The sequence below is a fragment of the Leucoraja erinacea genome, chromosome 13 (genome assembly GCF_028641065.1).
Source record: "Leucoraja erinacea ecotype New England chromosome 13, Leri_hhj_1, whole genome shotgun sequence".
In the NCBI taxonomy this organism is placed as follows: domain Eukaryota; kingdom Metazoa; phylum Chordata; class Chondrichthyes; order Rajiformes; family Rajidae; genus Leucoraja; species Leucoraja erinaceus.
Window position 1 is genome coordinate 37311504 of NC_073389.1, and position 19241 is coordinate 37330744.

Here is a 19241-nt window from a genome sequence, read left to right on the forward strand (position 1 = left end):
AATGCCAAAAATAACGTGGGGGATTTTAGAAAGCTCCATACCATGCCAGGGTGAAACCTACAGTAATAAAAGAGGCAATGCTCATATTACTGGGAGTAATAGAAATGCCTTGCACCAAACACTCCTCAATGTGTTACAGTACGTTTATTATAAAACAATATTACAGCAGCACAAAGCAGGCAGTCTATTCCTTCAATAGGTTGTGAGAAAGAATGCAGATTGTTAGATAGGGGTGTATGAAACAGTAGATGCATAATAACTACATGACAGATTTGAAGGACTGTTCTAATAAAACAGAGAAATATGGATGTCTGGCAGTAACTGCAGGGCAGCAAAATCTCTTAACAAGGGTTCAGATGATGTCATGAATTATCCATTAGAAGTCCCTTTGTATTGTGTGCTGGATGTCAACATTCAGATCTCCCATACATGATCACAGTCAAACAGGGTGATGAAACTGAGTCTGGTCATTCACTTACTGAGAAATAATGCTATTGTCACAGTCTGCCCTCTCCTCATTCTCATCCACTTCACCTCCCAGTACTTTTCCACCAGTCCCTCCTTCTGCTCGCCTGCCACTCCCCTCTCATCAGCCTAACTCTCCTCACCTATTGCACTCAGTTGCCTCTGATCACCTATTAATCCAGTATATAGACTCTCCTCACCGTTCACACAGTGCCAGATTGTCCTCAGCATTCATGCAAGACTCTCCAGCGATTTCCCGACTGCCTACACGGATTCGAACCTGCCTGCCCCTGACCATTCCGTCCTGTCGTCTTCCCGGATAGCACCTCAGCCTTCTGTCCCCGACCTCCTGGTTTCTGTCTGCCTCTCTCCTGGGCTGTTTGGTGTATCCCTGCAACGGCTCCTCGACTACCTGCCTGGCTTCGACTCTCCTTTCGTCTGTCCCTCGCTAGTTTGTTTGCATCGTGTGTTGGATCTCCTGGTTACCGGACCTTCCGCTACCCCGACTACGTCTCCTGCCTGCCCCTCTTCGGAACCCTCGCTCAATCCTGAGCCTCTGTGTGAGTACGGTGTACCCATTCCTGTGTTACTACTCTGTGTTACAGTATCGTAATAAGGTTCATTACCAATTATACCTGCCTGATTCTGTGCTGCTATTGGGTCCAAGCTATACCTGTTACAGCTATAACATATTTCCAGTGGGGCAGTAGGATTCCAGCGAGCATTGTGCCTTTTGGCACCATCAGTCAATGGTTTCAAAGAATTCCATTGAAAGTTCAAGAGGCAAGGCACTGAATCTCAACATCTATTTCTCTTCAACCACAACTGTTCATATGTTATTCTACAGTACACAAGCATGATTTAAATAAAGATAAATGTAAAGGAAACAATATGTATAACTAGCACCAGCCATTCAATATGTTCACGGCTGATCATCCAAATTCAGTACCCCGTTCTGGCTTTTTCCCCCATATTCCTTTATTCCCTGGAGTAACACAGCGGGTCAGGCAGCATCTCTTGAGTGAAGGAATGGGTGACGTTTCAGGTCAAGACCCTTCTTCAGACTGGAAGAAGTGTCTCGACCCGAAACATCACCCATTCCTTCGCTCCGGAGATGCTACCTGACCCGCTGAGTTACTCCAGCATTTTGTGTCTACCTTTGATTTAAACCAGCATCTGCAGTTCTTTCCTACACATCCCTTGATTCTCTTAGCCCTAGGAGCTAAATCTAACTCTCTCTTGAAAACATCCAGTGAATTGGCCTGCACTGCCTTCTGTGGCAGGGAATTGCACAGATTCACAACTCTCTGGGTGAAAATGTTTTTCCTCATCTCAGTCCTAAATGGCCTACCTCTTATTCTTAAACTGTAACCCCTGGTTCTGGACCCACAACATTGGGAACATTATTTCCTGCATCTATCCTGTTCAATCCTCTAGGAATTTTATATGTTTCTATAAGATTCCCTCTCATCCTAAATTCCAGTGAATACAAACATACTGCACTACCTCAATAGCAATAATGTCCTTCCTCAGATTAGGAAAGCAAAATTGCACATAATACTCCAGGTGTGGTCTCACCAGGGCCCTGTACAACTGCAGTAGGATCTCCTTGTTCCTAAACTCAAATCCTGTCGCAATGAAGGCCAACATGCCATTGGCTTTCGTCACTGCCTGCTGTACCTGCATGCTTAATTTCATTGACTGATGTATAAGAACACCCAGGTCTTGTTGCACCTCACATTCTCCTAATCTGACACCATTCAGATAATAATCTGCCTTCCTGTTCTTGCCACCAAAGGGGTTAACCTCAATAGACAATAGGTGCTGGAGTAGGCCATTCGGCCCTTCGAGCCAGCACCGCCATTCAATGTGATCATGGCTGATCATCTCCAATCAATACCCTGTTCCTGCCTTCTCCCCATCTTCGCTATCTTTAAGAGCCCTATTTAGCTCTCTCTTGAAAGTATCCAGAGAACCGGCAGAGAATTCTATACTCACAACTCTCTGTGAGAAAAAGTGTTTCCTCGTCTCCGTTCTAAATGGCTTACCCATTATTCTTAAACTGTGGCCCCTGGTTCTGGACTCTCCCAACATCGGGAACATGTTTCCTGCCTCCTGCGTGTCCAAACCCTTAACAATCTTCTATGTTTCAATAAGATTCCCTCTCATCCTTCTAAACTCCAGAGTGTACAAGCCCAACCGCTCCATTCTCTCAGCATATGACAGTCCCGCCATCCCTGGAACTAACCTTGTTAACCTACGCTGTATTCCCTCAATAGCATTTATCCTCATTATACTGCATCTGCCATGCTTCTGCCCATTCACCCAACCTACCCAAGTCGCCCTGCAGCTTCATTGCATCCTCCTCGCAGCTCACACAGCCATCCAGCTTGTAGCACCCCACTAGTCACTGCCTGCCATTCTGAAAAAGACTCGTTAATTCTTACTCTTTGCTTCCTGTCTGCCAACCAGTTCTCTATCCATGTCAATACCATGTGCTCTAATTTTGCACACTCATCTCTTGTGTGGAACCTTGTCAAAGGCTTTTTGAAAGTCCAGATGCACCTCATCTACCCCATGGCTCTCCCTTATCCATTCTACTTGTTACATCCTCAAAAACTTCAAAAAAATTAGTCAAGCATGATTGCCCCTTCATAAATTCATGCTGACTTTGCCTGATCCTGTCACTCCTTTCCAAATGCTGCAATAACATCTTTAATAATCGACTCCAGCATCTTCCCCACTACCGATGTAAGGCCAACTGGTCTATAATTCCCCGTTTTCTCTCTCCTTTCTTAAAAAGTGGAATTGGCTACCCTCCAGTCCACAGGAACTGACTGAGAGTCGAGAGAACATTGAAAAATGATCACCAATGCACGCATGCTTTCTCGGGCCACCTCCTTGAGTACTATGGTATGCAGACCATCAGGCCCTGGGGATTTACCTGCCTTCAGTCCCAACAGTTTACCGAACACCATTTTCTGACTAATGTGGATTCCTTCCAATTCCTCCCTCCATTTCATTCCTTGGTCCCCTATCATTTCTGGGATTTTTTTTGTGTCTTCCTTAGTGAAGACTGAACCAAAGTACTCGTTTAACTGTTCTACCATTTCCTTGTTTCCCAATATAAATTCACCTGTCTCTGACTGTAAGGGACCTACATTCTAATTTTGCCTCGCATTGTATTGATCTAGCTCCTCTAATATAGCAAAATATAAACTAGGGTTCTCAAGTAGGTATATCATGGAAGAACCAAATTAAGAAATATTTGGATGACTGAAATATTGGTCAAAAAGATAGGTTTTAAGCAGAAAGTGTGACAGGGAGTTGGGAGGGAACTATTGAGTGTGGAACCTTGACAACTGAAGCCATTGCTGCCAATAGTTGATCAATTAAAATTTGGGGTGATCAACCTACCACAATTGGAGATTGCAGATAACATTTAGAGTTATAAGGTTGGAGATTAGACAGAGTAGGGAACCAATGCCACATGCACAATTTAAAAATCAAGGTGAGAAGTTTAACAGGTTTAACAAACAAAAGTCAAAGTGGGTATAATGGTTGGATGTCACTTTATGCCAATTAGAAAAGAGGTAATACTTTTAGTTTACAAGGAGTGGTAGGAGGGAGTTCATACAGGAATGGTTAAGTCTAGAGTTTCCAGATTGTCTAGCTCAGGTGAACTCCTGGCACAGCCAAGCTAGGTGCCATCACAAAACAAACAGAAAACCATATGAACTGTTGTGTTAACACGACCAGTTGGAAACATCACCTACAACATACTTACATGTGTATGGAAGATTCAGAAATGTTTGCAGGTTTTTGTCAATATAGGATCACCAACCCCCAAATCAGGTATAAAGCACCATCTGTATTCAAAATGAAATATATTCTACAACCTTTGACACCTCTATTTAAATAAAAACTCCACATTAACTATAATCAGAATACAAATATTGCACATTAACACAAGGCAAACATGTGAAAATATTTATACAAAAATGACCATCATAAGACGATTGAACTGAGCGTTGAATTCCCAGAAAGTCTCCCTCTATTTGTATAAAATTATTCTGTTATTTGGTCTACATAAAAATGGGTCTGGGTGTGAAAAAGACAGTACATTAAAGTATAAGACATACATTGCTGCACCAAAATATAACTGCTCAAACGTTGAATGTTCGATCTCAAAAAGGTAAACCATAATTTCAGAAAATATAAAATACAAGGAACATTTAGAAAAAAAACCACCCACTTTAATGTTCATATTATCTTCATCAAACAATTCTGTGGAAATAAATGTTATATTTTGCACAATTCAATATATTTAACGAATACTTAAATTTCAAAAATGTAATGGAAGTTGGGATCCGGAGGTTGGAATATGTGAATCATGTTTCCAGGTCTTCAGTGATCAATGATATTTCAAGGTATAGGAAAGGTGAAAAATATGCGTTGATAAAATCTCAGATAATTCTATTTGCCTTCCCATTTAAGTTGCATTTGGATTTACAATACGTGTGAGGGAGCCAAACATGCATTGTGCTCTGAAAGGGGGCCAATATTAGATTTGCTCTGCTATTATTTATCATGCAAGATGGCCAGATGAGATTGTGCTTCAAACAAGGGAACAATTTTGAAGTTAGAATGTTAGTGTTCGCATTGTATAAATGTTTCTATTTTTGTGTTCAAACACATTGTGATAAAAATGATAGTATTGAGAGGTCTTTGTGTCATATTGGCCCCTTTTGTGCCCTATCCTATGCAAATATGAATATATACATTGTCCTCATATTTGAGCTCCCGTTAGATATACTAGCCAGAAGGTGAAGTCACGTGTGAGGGATTGGTCGAAGAGGCTCCAACTGTGACTCCAATGTAATCCGCTCTTTGCGAACCTCCTGTAAGAAATAAATGTTTGCATTATGTTTCTTTTATGCAACTGCGAAGCCATGGACAAGAAATATCCCTATTAAACCTTTGTGGAGACAGTATAGAATTGAACCACTGTGTTCAAAGACATTTGATTGCCAACAAAATGTAATTATGTTTGCAGAACATTCATGTAACATTTCTGGAGGTCAGTCCTTGCTCTGAGAAATACAGAATGGAAAATCATATAATATTGCTCAATCACAACTCATTTTTACAGTCCAGCAATAAAAACTGCTCAATAAAAAGTCAAATGATAAAATAGAGTAGAAAGCTTGCTGTAAGGCTTTAACTGGCAACTGGCAAACATTGATATTATTAGAATATTTTAAATGATAAATCATCTTTACTGTCTACATGCCTGTGATGCTGCAGCAAGCAAGATTTTCATTTTACTTTTCCTTGCTGTACTTGCAAATACGACAATAAACTTGACGACGAGACCTGATGGAAATGTTTTTGAGTGTTAGAAAGTGAGGCAATGATGAATTCCAAAATAACATGTTGGGGGACTTAAAGAATGGTCATGCCTCAGACTGTCAACAGGTAATGCTCTTTTGACGGAGGTAGTCACATTGGATATTTCTGTCACAGTAATGCTTTTTACTGCATTTCAGAGGTAGCGTGAACATTATTTACATCTTGCTACAGGCAGGCATTTATCTCAGTTGCTGCAAATGGAATTGAACTTTGTGCAATCATCACCAAATATCCCTACTTCTCACCTTGTGATGGAGAATCACCACAGAAGTGGCAGCGAACAGGTCTAGAACATTGCCTGGATGAACACCAGTTGCAGTGTCCTGGGCATGGGATGCCTGACTTGCAACAAGCACTACAGTTTCTACATGGTGAAACCAAAATGTATAAAAATGGCCTTTATTAAAATCTGACAATGTGTAGTTTAACCACATGTACTTTTTTTCTATTACAAATCTCAAATTCTGTAGTACAGAGGCAAATAAATAAATGATGGGTCTTTGTCCCAAACATTATGGAGGGCATTGTTTACCTTTTTGGATATTGTTGAGGGGGATGATCTGTCCAGGAAGAGCAGCAGCAACAGTCAGGTCTGTGGCACCAGTCCTGGCTCTGAGGCACAGCAGGGAATGGTAACGTCAGGTGGAGCCATAATGGGAAGAGACTCATTAGTTAGGGGAGCAGACAAGAGATTAGTGGCAACAAATGAGGCTCCAGGATGGTGTGTTACGTCCATGGTGCAATGATATATCAGAGCAATACAGAACATTCTCAAGGGGGAGGGTAAGCAGCCAAATGTTATTGGCGCAAATGACATAGGTAGGAAAAGGGATGTGGTCCTGCAGAATAAATATAGGGAGTTGGGCAAAATCTAAAAAAGAAGGAACTCAAAGGTAGTAACTCTGGATCACTCCCAGTGTCAAGTGCTAGTGAGGCTAGGAATTGGAAGATGGGACAAATTAATGTGTGGCTGAGGAATTGGTGTAGAGAGCAGGGATTCTGGGGCAAAGGTGAATTTACAAGAAGGATGGGTTGCACCTGAACTGGAGGCAAAAGTAATATTGTGGTGGGCAAATTTAAAAATGCTATTAGGAAGGGTTTAATCTAGATCGTCTGGGGAACGGGCTCCAATATAGTTGTAAGGCAGGTGCGAGGCTTGAAGTCGATACACAAAGCAATGACAGCAAATTCAGTCGACTGGGTAGGCTGGAGCGCAACAGGGAGCGAAGAACGGTTGGCTTAAATTGTATTTATTTTAATGCTAGAAGCGTGACAGGTAAAATAGATTAATCCAGGGCATGGGTAGGTATGTGTGACTGGGACGTTATAGCCATTATGGGAACCCGGCTAAGAGAGGGACAGGACTGGCACTTTGATGTTCGAGCCTACAGCCACTGCAGGTCAGATGGAGGAGCGGGAAAAAGAGGAGGCGGCAGGTTGTTTTATTGATTAAGGAAAATGTCATGGCAGTAGTCTGAGATGACATTCCTGATGATGATTCATCCAGCGAGACTATTCTGGAGCCGAGAAATAAAAAAGGGATGATCCTTGTTGGAGTGTACTATAGGCCCCCAAATGGTCAACGTAATGGAGAAGAACAAATACGCAGGGAGATTGCAGTCAACTGCAAGACTAATAGGGTTTTCATAGCAGGGAATTTTAACTTTCCCAATATAGACTGGGACTGTCATTGTGCCAAAGGTTTTGACACTGTAGAATTTGTCCAATATTGTCAGGAAGGTTTTCTTTGGGAATATGTAGAGGGTCATACAAGGGAGAGTGCAAAGTTTGACCTACTCTTAGGAAATTGGGAAGATCAAGTGACTGAAGTATCTTTTGGGACCACCGATCACAGTTCTATTAACTTTAAAACAGTAATGGATAAGGTCAGGGTAAGCCCAGAAGGTAAAATTCTGAGTATGGCATGGCCATCTTTTGTTGGTATTAAAAAGGAACAAGTAAGTAGGAAAGTAGGGGATATGTATGAAGTGGGCAAACTTATCATTTCAACAATTAAAATTAAAATTTAAATTGAAGGATAATCAATATTTTAAATATATACAGGTATGTGACTTTATGAAGAAATATACACATAGATTTCAAACTATATTTTTAGATCCTTTAGAAGAAGCAATGAATATTAAGGCTGATTCACAAAAATTAATATCATACTTTTATAATAATATATTAAATAGAGAATCACCCTCAACAGAAGCATTAAGGGAAGATTGGGAACATGAGCTAATGATAAAGATCTCGAAGGATAGATGGGAAAAGTATTTGATGAATACACATAACTGTTCTATTAATGCAAGACATAATTTAATTCAATTCAAATTATTACATAGACTATATTATTCAAAAACGAGGTTGAATAAATTTTATCCAAACGTCTCTCCCAGATGTGATAAATGTTTGTTTCAAAACGCTAATATAACACATTCATTTGTAGGATGTACAAAGTTGAATAAATTTTGGAGTGATATATTTGATATATTTACAAAGCTTTTCAAGTCAAGAATAGAACCCAAAACGGAATGGATTATATTTGGAATAATAGGAGAAGATACCAATTTAAATAAAGATCAAAATGTTTTTTTTAATTATGGGTTAATAATTGGAAAGAAATTGATACTTAAATTTTGGAAAAATACAACTATACCAACTGTTAAAATGTGGATTAGGAATATGATGGACATAGCACGCCTTGAAGAAATGAGACTCCGACTAATAGATAAATATGACCAATTCTTAAGGAGTTGGTCTCCTTTCATCGACTTTTTGGAATCATGTGATGCAGCGGTACCGTAAAGATTGCTGATTTCAGTTCATGACGCGGATAGATCTACATCTCCGAATACAGATTTGAAAAATTCTCTTTTAAGGGGCCTTCTCTTCTATTTCTACTTTCCACTTTCTCTCTTCCTTTTTTATTTTTTATATACACACTTCACGTTTTTCTACTCTCTACCATCTATTTTTCCACTTTTTCCTCTTTCTATTGTTTTCTTTTTCTTGTCTTGCTTACTTCCTTCTCATAACATAAAACTAGAGGTTGTACATAGAATGGATTACGGTATTACATAGTTGGCACCTAATATTAGGTTCCACTGTACTGTTTTGTGCTGTATTAACTTCTAATAAAATAAAAAAAAAAAAAAAAAAAAAAAAAAAAAAAAGAACAAGCTATATTTGATTGAAGTAGGTTGTTTGCGGGCAAAGGGACATCTGGAACGTGGGATGCTTTTAAAAGTGTGATGACGAGAGTTCAAAGCAAGCAAGTTCCTGGTAGAGTGAAGGACAAGGCAGGTGGGAGTAAGGAAGCATGGATAATGAGATAAATTGAGGCTTTGATCATAGAAAAGGAGGCATGGGCCTGGTATTGGCAGATGGGATCAACTGTATCCCTGGAGGTTTAAGGGGTTAAGGAACATATTTATGAAGAGATTCAGTAGGGCAAAAAGGGGACGGGAGATATTCCTGGCAGATAATATTAGGTAAATCCTTAACAAGTACATTCGGGGAAAGAGGGTAACTATAGAGAGAATAGGGCCCTCAGAAATCAAAGCAATCATCTCTATGAGGATCCGCAGGTCCTCAATGAGTATTTACCAATGATAAAGACATGAAGACAGGGAATCTTGGGACAGTTTATGGAGATGTCTTGTGGATGGTCCGTATTGTAGTCAAAGAGGTGCTGGTGAGGGCAAAGCATAGATATTGTCTATATGAATTTCAGCAAGGCTTTTTGATAAGGTTCTGCCTGGTAGGGTGCTTAGGAAGATTAGATCACAAGGTACTAGGGAGAGCTAAATAAATGGGCCCAGAGTTGGCTTTGCGGAAGGAAGCAGAGGATGGTGACAGAAGGTTGAACAAAACTACCAGAGGAGATAGTTGAAGCAGGGTCTATAACAAGTTTTAAAAAACATTTGGGCAGATACACGGATACGAAAACCTTTAAGAAATATGGACCAAATGTAGAAAATGGGACTAGTGTAGATGGGGTTTCTTTTTGACGTGGACAAGTTGAGGCAAAAGACCTATTTCTGTGCAGTATGATTTTATGACTGCATTGATTCCTCCTGCTTCTTACATTCTTTTATGTTGTTGTAAACACGTAATCCGGAATGCAAGCCCTGCACCACACCTACCTTCATTTATAACCATATAACCATATAACAATTACAGCACGGAAACAGGCCATCTCGGCCCTACAAGTCCGTGCCGAACAAATTTTTTTTCCCCCTAGTCCCACCTGCCTGCACTCCTACCATAACCCTCCATTCCCTTCTCATCCATATGCCTATCCAATTTATTTTTAAATGATACCAATGAACCTGCCTCCACCACTTCCACTGGGAGCTCATTCCACACCTCTACCACTCTCTGCGTAAAGAAGTTCCCCCTCATATTACCCCTAAACTTCTGTCCCTTAATTCTGAAGTCATGTCCTCTTGTTTGAATCGTCCCTATTCTCAAAGGGAAAAGCTTGTCCACATCAACTCTGTCTATCCCTCTCATCATTTTAAAGACCTCTATCAGGTCCCCCCTTAATCTTCTGCGCTCCAGAGAATAAAGACCTAACTTATTCAACCTATCTCTGTAACTTAGTTGTTGAAACCCAGGCAACATTCTAGTAAATCTCCTCTGTACTCTCTCTATTTTGTTGACATCCTTCCTATAATTGGGCGACCAAAATTGTACACCATACTCCAGATTTGGTCTCACCAATGCCTTGTACAATTTTAACATTACATCCCAGCTTCTATACTCAATGCTCTGATTTATAAAGGCTAGCATACCAAAAGCTTTCTTTACCACCCTATCTATATGAGATTCCACCTTCAAGTAACTATGCATGGTTATACCCAGATCCGTCTGTTCAACTGTATTCTTCAATTCCCTACCATTTACCATGTACGTCCTATTTTGATTTGTCCTGCCAAGGTGTAGCACCTCACATTTATCAGCATTAAACTCCATCTGCCATCTTTCAGCCCATTTTTCCACATGGCCTAAATCACTCTGTAGACTTTGGAAATCCTCTTCATTATCCACAACACCCCCTATCTTGGTATCATCTGCATACTTACGAATCCAATTTACCACACCTTCATCCAGATCATTGATGTACATGACAAACAACAAAGGACCCAACAAGTATGCAGATGTCACCTGCCTCCACAACGGCCATCCACCATTGGCCTCATTCAGCAACAACCATCTTGCTGGCCTACCCAACAGGAACCTCCTTAACACTTCCATGAGGAACCTTGCATGGCCTTACGCTATAGACAACAACCTGGCCCTTAACCCCGTCAATTTCCAAGGAGCTCATTCAAGACTTCAGGAAGATTAGTCCAGACATGACGGCACGCACACCCCCCATCCACTGTTAAATCAGACGGTTTAGGTGGAATATATATTTCTCTAGGTATCTTTTCCAGGTTCCCACCACTGAAGTCAACACTCTCTATAATTGCTAGGTTTACTCTTACCCCTCTTTAAACAATGGAACAACATGCGCAGTACGCCAATACTCGGGGACTATCAAGAAGGCTGTCATCAGCGTTTCTCTTCTTCCTGAGGAGACTGAAGAAGGTCCCACTCTGTCTCCTCAGTATCCTCAAGATCCTGCTACTCTTTGAACCTGAACTTCTACCGCTATTTTTTCACCTCATCGAGAGCATCCTTAATACCAACTGCATCACTCTTAGTATGGTATGGCAATAAAAAAATTGTTCTGCTGTCTCTGTCTCTCCAATGGACCAATTTTATCCCTCGTTATCCTTTTGCAGAGGCTGTAGAAACCCTTTGGATTTACTTTCACCTTACTTGCAAAGCAACCGGTTCCTCGCTTTTCTAATTTCATTCTTAAGATTCTTTATACATTCCTTATACTCCTCAAGCGGAGGGCATTTACTTCATGCGCCTAAATTACTGTAGATCTCCCTCCCCGAACAAGATGTCCAATGTTTACCCTGAAAACCTACCCTTTCAACGGAACAGGAACATCTACATCGCATCAAAGTTGCCTTTCTCCAATCAAAAATCTCAACCCTAGGTCCAGTTCTGAACAGCTCTCTAATTATATTGCTAATGGTATTGTGATCACTGGACCCGAAGTGCTCCCCAACGCATACCTCGGTGACCTGTCCCGTCTCATTTCCTAACAGGAGTCCAGCACTGTCCCTCCTCTAGTAGGTACCTCTATGTATTGCTGCAAAAAACTATCCTGCACACATTTTACAAACTCCAACCCATCCAGCCCATTTACAGAATGTGTTTCCCAGTCTATGTGTGGAAAGTTGAAATCTCCCACAATCACTACCTTGTGCTTACTACTAATATCTGCTATCTCCTTAAATATTTGCTCTTCCAATTCTCGTTCCCCGTTTGGCGGTCTATAATACACCCCTATAAGTGTTGCTACACCTTTCCCACTTCTCAATTCCACCCAAATAGCCTCCCTAGACGAGCCCTCCAATCTATCCTGCCAAAGCACTGCTGTAATATCTTCCCTGACTAGCAATGCAACACCTCCAACTCTTGCCCCTCCAATTCTATCACACCTGAAGCAACGAAATCCTGGAATATTTAGTTTCCAATCACAGCCCTCCTGCAACCACGTTTCACTGATCGCCACAACATCATACTTCCAGGTGTCTATCCAGACTCTAAGCTCATCCACCTTTCTTACAATGCTCCTAGCATTAAAATATGCACATTTAAGAAAACCCCCGTCTCTTATTCTCTGTTTATTTCCTTTTTTTTCTTTCTCCTCTTGTGTCCGAGTGCTCCCCATTTCTGCTTCCTGCCTCCCATTCTGTCTACTACCTTTCGCTATTTGAGTCCCTCGCCCCAACCATTCTAGTTTAAAGTCTCCCCAGCTGCCTTTGCAAATTTCCCCGCCAGGATATTGGTCCCCCTCGGGTTCAAGTGCAACCCATCCTTTCTGTACAGGTCCCACCTTCCCCAAAAGAAGTCCCAATGATCCAGGAACTTGAATCCCTGCCCTCTGCACCAGTCTTTCAGCCACGCATTTATCTTCCACCTCGCTCCATTCCTACTCTCACTGTCGCGTGGCACAGGCAGTAATCCTGAGATTGTTACCTTTTTGGTCCTTTTTCTTAACTCTCCTCCCAACTCCCTAAATCCTCCCTTCAGGACCTCTTCCCTTTTTTTACCTATGTCATTGGTACCTATATGTACCACGACCTCAGGCTCCTCTCCCTCTGATTTAAGGATATCTTGGATGCGTTGAGACACGTCCGAGACCTTGGCACCAGGGAGGCAGACCACCATCCTGGTCTCCCGACTGCGTCCACAGAATCGCCTATCCGACCCCCTAACAATAGAGTCCCCAATTACTATTGCCCTCTTTTTTTCCCTACCTTTTGGAGCAACAGGGTCGGTCTCTGTGCTGGACCGTTTGTGGTGCCCCTGCCACTTTTAAGCATTGTGACTTAATCTTGTATGATTAATTGGCATAGAAATGGCAGGGCAACACGTGTTGTAAAAGAATGAACATTAAATTTGCAGTGCCTTTAAAAATTAAAGACTAATTTTTTTTTTCTTTAATGGTTCATTCTGGGCATCTACCTTGAACTGCTGCTGCAACTCGCCGTTCAACCTGACCAGGGCCATATTAACTTCCTTATTTTTGCGAATCGCTGTTTGAATGGCTTTTTTCTGCTTGGATGATATTCTGCACCAAGAAAAATAAAACATTAGAATGAACATTAAGCATTTTATAACCTTCGGTGAAGGGCAAATTGCCAGTTGCAAGGAATAAGTTTGTGATTTTAACAGCTTAAATTCAGACTAATGGAAGTAAAGGAGGGGTTATTTCTCATTTCAACCCTCCCTCTGCTCATTAAATGACTTTAGGCTGAACTGATCTTTTCTTGCTGATCCAGGGTTATGTTTTTCCATGACTGTGCAACATAAAAAGGATTAATATCTAACACACAAAGCAGTCGATGGACTTTGCTGATATTAATCTGAGGTCAAGCAAAGGTGAGGACCAGCATCAGCTACTGAATGGTGGATTTATCCTGCACCATTTTGTCAATAATGAGTCAATTTTTTGCAAACTTCTTTCAATGCTAACAAAACAGAGCTTGAAAAGAGATTTCTTATCAATGCACAGTATGCAGACACAGCTGGTCTGGGGCCACTTACTTCTAGTATCTTTGACCTTATATTGCACAAGATTCAGTAACACACTGTCCACTAATTTGGGACCCACAATGTACATGGGAATCCAATTGCTTTCTGGTTACTTGAATAGCAATTCTAATGAAGAAATAGAGTTATAGATACACAGCACGGAAACAGACCCTTCGGTCCAAGTCAGCCATGTCTAATCAAACCAGTCCCATTTGCCTGCGTTTGGCCCATAATCATCTAAACTGTATCTATCTATGTACTCTTTAAACATCTTTTAAATCTTGTAACTGTATCTACCTCTACAGCTTCCTCTGGCATTTCATTTTCTATATCCATCAACCTTTGTGAAAAAAATTGCAAACCATATTACTTTGAACCCTATTCCTTCACACCATAAATGTATGCACTCTAGTTAGTTTGGAGACTTCATCTAAACTTGTATAAAGCCTCTGGTTCTGAGGAAGCATAAAGGAAGCACAGAAAGTACTTTTGCAGTTGTTGGTGTGGTTTGGCGTTTGGTCCGGATGCTGTGCTCCACTGGGGTAACTGCTCCAAGCTTTCGCCCTGGTCTTTCGGTCGAAGCTTTCTGCGAAGAGGTTTCAATGGAGGCTGGCGATGTGACGTGTCCTTAGTTGGAAGGAAAAAAGAACAAAGCCATTTGTTGCTTATACTTCTCTCACAGCCTTTGTATGTTATTTTATGCTCTTTGAAACCTACTCCATCCCACATTATAAAGCCATATGTGGGTAAGCGGTAGACAACATGAAATGCGTAGAGTACCATTTGGCCCACTAGCTCTCAGCTGTGGCTCAGTGGTTCTACTTGGGTCTCAGAGGCAGCAGGTTGTGAGCTGAAGTCGCGCCCCACATTATGCAGGCACACCAGGGCAGCACACAAGGAGCAGTGCACTTTCAGGAGATGGGGGGCCTCAATGGTGTTAAACTGAAGGTAGAATCTACCTTTGAGATTGGTGTAACTATCTACAAGTGTTCACCGCATTGTCCCAGACAATATTTACCCAGCAACCGCCATCACTCAACAACTGCCGATCATTATGACCAAGCTGTTTGTGATTCTTATTATGCTTAAGGTGGAAGCTATATTTTCCACATTGCAGCAGTGACTGCAATTCAGAACACACAAAGTGCTGGAGTAACTCAGTGGTCAGGCAACATCTCTGGAGGACGTGGATAGGCGATGATTCGGGTCAGGACCCTTCTTCAGAGTACGAAGGAGGATACCGACCCGAAACAACAGCTATCCATGTCCTCCAGCGATGCTGCCTGGCCTGCTGAGTAACTCCACCACTTTGATTTTTTTTGGTAAGGCAGTATCTGCAGTTCCTTGTATCTGCATTTTACTGCAATTCAGAAGTACTTCAGTGATTATCAAGTACTTTCTGATGTTCCCACTAATTGCAAAGTACTATACACATGAAAATTCTTTCAGATCTTTTCCCACATTTTGTTACACCATCATAGCTTATTTACTTTCTAAAGGAATCAAACAAATATCCATATTTAATCCATATAGGCTGAGTTGGACGTTCTTGCTCCTGTGAATACCTGCAGACCGAGGATACAGATCTATTGCTCCCTTTGCTTGAGTTCGGAGTCGGGGGGATGAGGGAGGGCATGTTGGGTTTGCAAACAGTTGCTGAAATTGATCGGCATAAGCTGGGCACATGCAGTATTTAGAGGATAGAGATGATGCACTTACACATAGTGTACAGTGCCTTAAACTTGTGGAGGATTTCTTGGATCCCAATCTTTTTAGTAATGCCTTAACCTAGTAGTCTCCAATAGGCTAATGCCTGCTAATAAGTTAAATATCTAAAATAAGAGAGAGTGGGGCAAATTATATATTTTCCTTGATTTTTCAGTCATGGCACAGTGAGAAGAGTGAGGTGATCGGTGACCCTAAGTATGATGGCTCGCAGTTGATAGCTGTTAGAAAGGGATGACTGACTGGTGGGAACAGGAGGAGGAAACCAGTCACTGTGTCTGGGATTCCTTCCACTTCCACCTTGTAGTTAAAACCCTGAAGGTTATGCAGACTTCTGCAGCACAAACAGCAGACAACTTGTTGCTTGCCTGTGTCAGTAAGCTTTTACATTTAAGCTAGTTTATCTATGACATTGACTCTTTCCAATTTATACCTTTGTTCCTCAGCCACAGTTAAGTGGAATCTGGCTAGAATGTTGAGAAAGCAGGCTCCTTAGCACATAAATAGAAATCAAAAAACTCACTTAAATAATTGAGAGGGCCTGGAATACATTGGATTCATTTCTAAATTCACCAGCTGTTCCCAATCCCCACTTCACGAGTGGGATTGAACTGGACTATCTCACAGCTCCAGTGACCTGGGTTCAATCCTGACCTCTGGTGCTGCCTGTGTGGGCCTTTTCTCCAGATGCTCCAGTTTCTTCCTAAACCCCAGATGTGTAGGTTGGTAGGTGAATTGGGCACGGAAAATTGCCCCCAATATGTGGGTGAGGGGATATTGCTGGAAATGCAGGGAGAATAAAATAAATAAGGTTTGGGTAGAATTTGTGTAAATGGAAGCATGATGGACTCAAATTCAAGTCAAGAATGTTTTATTATTATATGTCTCAGATAGAAAAATGAAATTCTTACTTGCTGCAGCACAACAGGATATGTAAACATAGACCCAGTTCCGTGGGCTTGGTAACCAGCTTCTTTTTTTAGTACAACTTAATCTTTATTAACACTCATGTAACTTAAACATGCATGCAAACAATTAACTTCTAATAACTTCTCATTTTACTATTTCAACTTATCACTTCTTAAACTAAATCACAAAACTCATGACGGAGTCAGATATTACCCGTATGACTGAATTGGTCAGATTCACTTAGTTGGGAGGGGGTACACTTCTCTGAGCTTCGAACTCGGGTCCCTTCTTCTTGCCACGGTTGTTCCCTCGGTGTCGCCCCCGATGTGGCCAATTCACCAACTTGGAGGGTGTGATGTATTAACACCGAGCTGTGGTCTATGAACAACAGCCTGACTTAAGTGTTTTTATTGTCCAAGTGGTTCAGTGCGGAGTGGAGAGCTAGTGAGATTGCATCCTTTACTTTGCACGATTTACTTTGGTTAAAAAAATTACACTGCCAATCTCTTGAATTTATGTAAAGTTAAGTAGAATAATTGTAATCTCCTCGGCTCCCCCCAGATTGTATCTGTCATCCTACAAACTCGAGGCATTCTAATCTCCCAATCCACACATCTTTGGGATATGGGAGGAAAAGAGATTCTTGCTATTGAGGGAGTGCAGCGTAGGTTCACTAGGTCAATTCCCGGGATTGCGGGACTGTCATTGGATGAAAGAATGGAACGACTGGGCTTGTATTCACTGGAATTTAGAAGGATGAGAGGATATCTGAAAGAAACATATAACATTATTAAGGGATTGGACAAACTAGATGCAGGAAACATGTTCCCGATGATGGGTGAGTCCAGAGCCAGTGGCCACAGTTTAAGAAAAAGGGATAGGCCATTTAGAACTGAGATGAGGAAAAACTTTTTCATCCAGAAAGTTGTGAATTTGTGGAATTCTATGTCTCAGAAGGCAGTGGAGGCCAATTCAGTGGATGCATTCAAAAGAGTTAGATATAGCTCTTCGGGCTTGCAGAATCAAGGGATATGGGTAGAAGGCAGGAACGGGTACTGATTGTGGATGATCAGGCATGATGACATTGAATGGCGGTGCTGGCTCGGGGCCGAATGGCCTACTCCTACACCTATTTTTGATGTTTCTATGTTTCTATCCTCCGTTGACCTGTTATGACGGTAGGCAAACTGGAGTGGGTTGAGGTTGGAGTTGATATCCACTATAACCAACCTCTCAAAGCACCATCACCACGGACGTTAGTGCCACTGGTCGATAGTCATTGAGGTACGTCACCTTACTCTTGGGCACCAGTATTATTGATGCCCTCTTAAAGCAGATGGGAACCTCAGACCTCAGCAGTGAGAGGTTGAAAATGTCTGCAAAATCCCCAGCCAATTGGTCTGCACAGGTTTTGAGAACTTGACCGCGTATACCTTCAGGTCTAGGTGCTTTCCAAAGATAGAAAGATCCCCTGAAGGATCTTCTGACGTTGGCCTCTGTGACTATGACTGTAATACCATCAGGGCGTATGGGGGCTAGGGAAGGCACATCAGTGTTTTCCCTATCAAAGCGTGCGTAGAATGCATTGAGCTCGTCAGGGAGTGATGCTTCGTTGTCGCTTGAGCTGCCTCCTGGTTTTGCCTCGTAGGAGGTGATGGCATTCAAACCCTGCCACTGTTGCCGAACATCCGCCCCATCCTCCAGCTGTGAGAGGAAGTCCCTTTTGGCCTTTTTGATGGCCTTGTCAAGGTCTTATCTGGACTTCTTATAGACGACTGCGTCACCAGACCTAAATGCCCGGATCTGGTCCTTAGAAGAATGCAGATCTCCTGGTTCATCCAAAGCTTCTGGTTAGGAAACACTCGGAAGGTTTTTGTAGGAACACAGTCCTCCACACATTTCCTTATGAAGTCTGTAACAACTGTGGCATATTCATTCAGGTCCGTTGCCGAGTCCTTGAACATTGCCCAGTCTACTGACTCCAAGCAGTCCTGTAATTGTTCATCTGCCTCCCCCGACCAGCTCTGAACAGTCCTCACCTCTGGGGGTGCTTTATTCAGTTGCTGCCTGCAGGAAGAAGCAGCACCGCTGAATGATCGGATTTACCGAAGTGAGGGCGAGGGATAGAGCGATAGGAATCCTTGATGGTCTTGATGGTCAAGGGTGTTTAATCCTCTGGTGCTGCAGGCGACATGTTGGTGGTAGTTTGGGAGTGATTTTTTTCAGGCTGACCTTGTTGACGGCTATGGTGGTATACGCTTCGGCATATGCAGTCTGGTGCTTGTTGACTACAGCATGCAGCTCCTCCAATGCCAGCCGGACATCTGCCTGGGGTGGGATGTAGACCGCGGTCAGGATGATGGAAGTGAATTCCCTCGGGAGGTAGAAGGGGCGGCACTTCACCTCCAGATGTTTCAGGTGCGGAGAGCAGGAGTTAGACAGAACTGCCACATCTGAGCACCACGAAGAGTTGACCATGAAGCAGACAGTCAGCTTCCCCCTTTCCCAGATGCCTGCGTACGGTCCATACGATGGATGGATGGAGAAACCTTCAGGCT

At 42.1% G+C, this 19241-nt stretch overlaps 1 protein-coding gene across 3 annotated transcripts in view; it reads right to left on the reverse strand.

Moving 5' to 3' along the window:
* Positions 1 to 241: 241 nt before the first annotated feature.
* Positions 242 to 19241, reverse strand: part of reps2 (RALBP1 associated Eps domain containing 2) — a 147359-nt gene continuing 128359 nt past the window's right edge. For all 3 annotated transcript variants that reach the window (XM_055644934.1, XM_055644933.1, XM_055644932.1), the window contains exons 17-19: positions 14537 to 14676; positions 13480 to 13585; positions 242 to 5366 (exon numbers count right to left, since the gene is read on the reverse strand). In XM_055644934.1, the coding sequence (XP_055500909.1) occupies positions 5298 to 5366; positions 13480 to 13585; positions 14537 to 14676 (315 nt within the window). In that variant the 3' untranslated portion in view covers positions 242 to 5297. The remainder of the gene's footprint in view (positions 5367 to 13479; positions 13586 to 14536; positions 14677 to 19241) is intronic.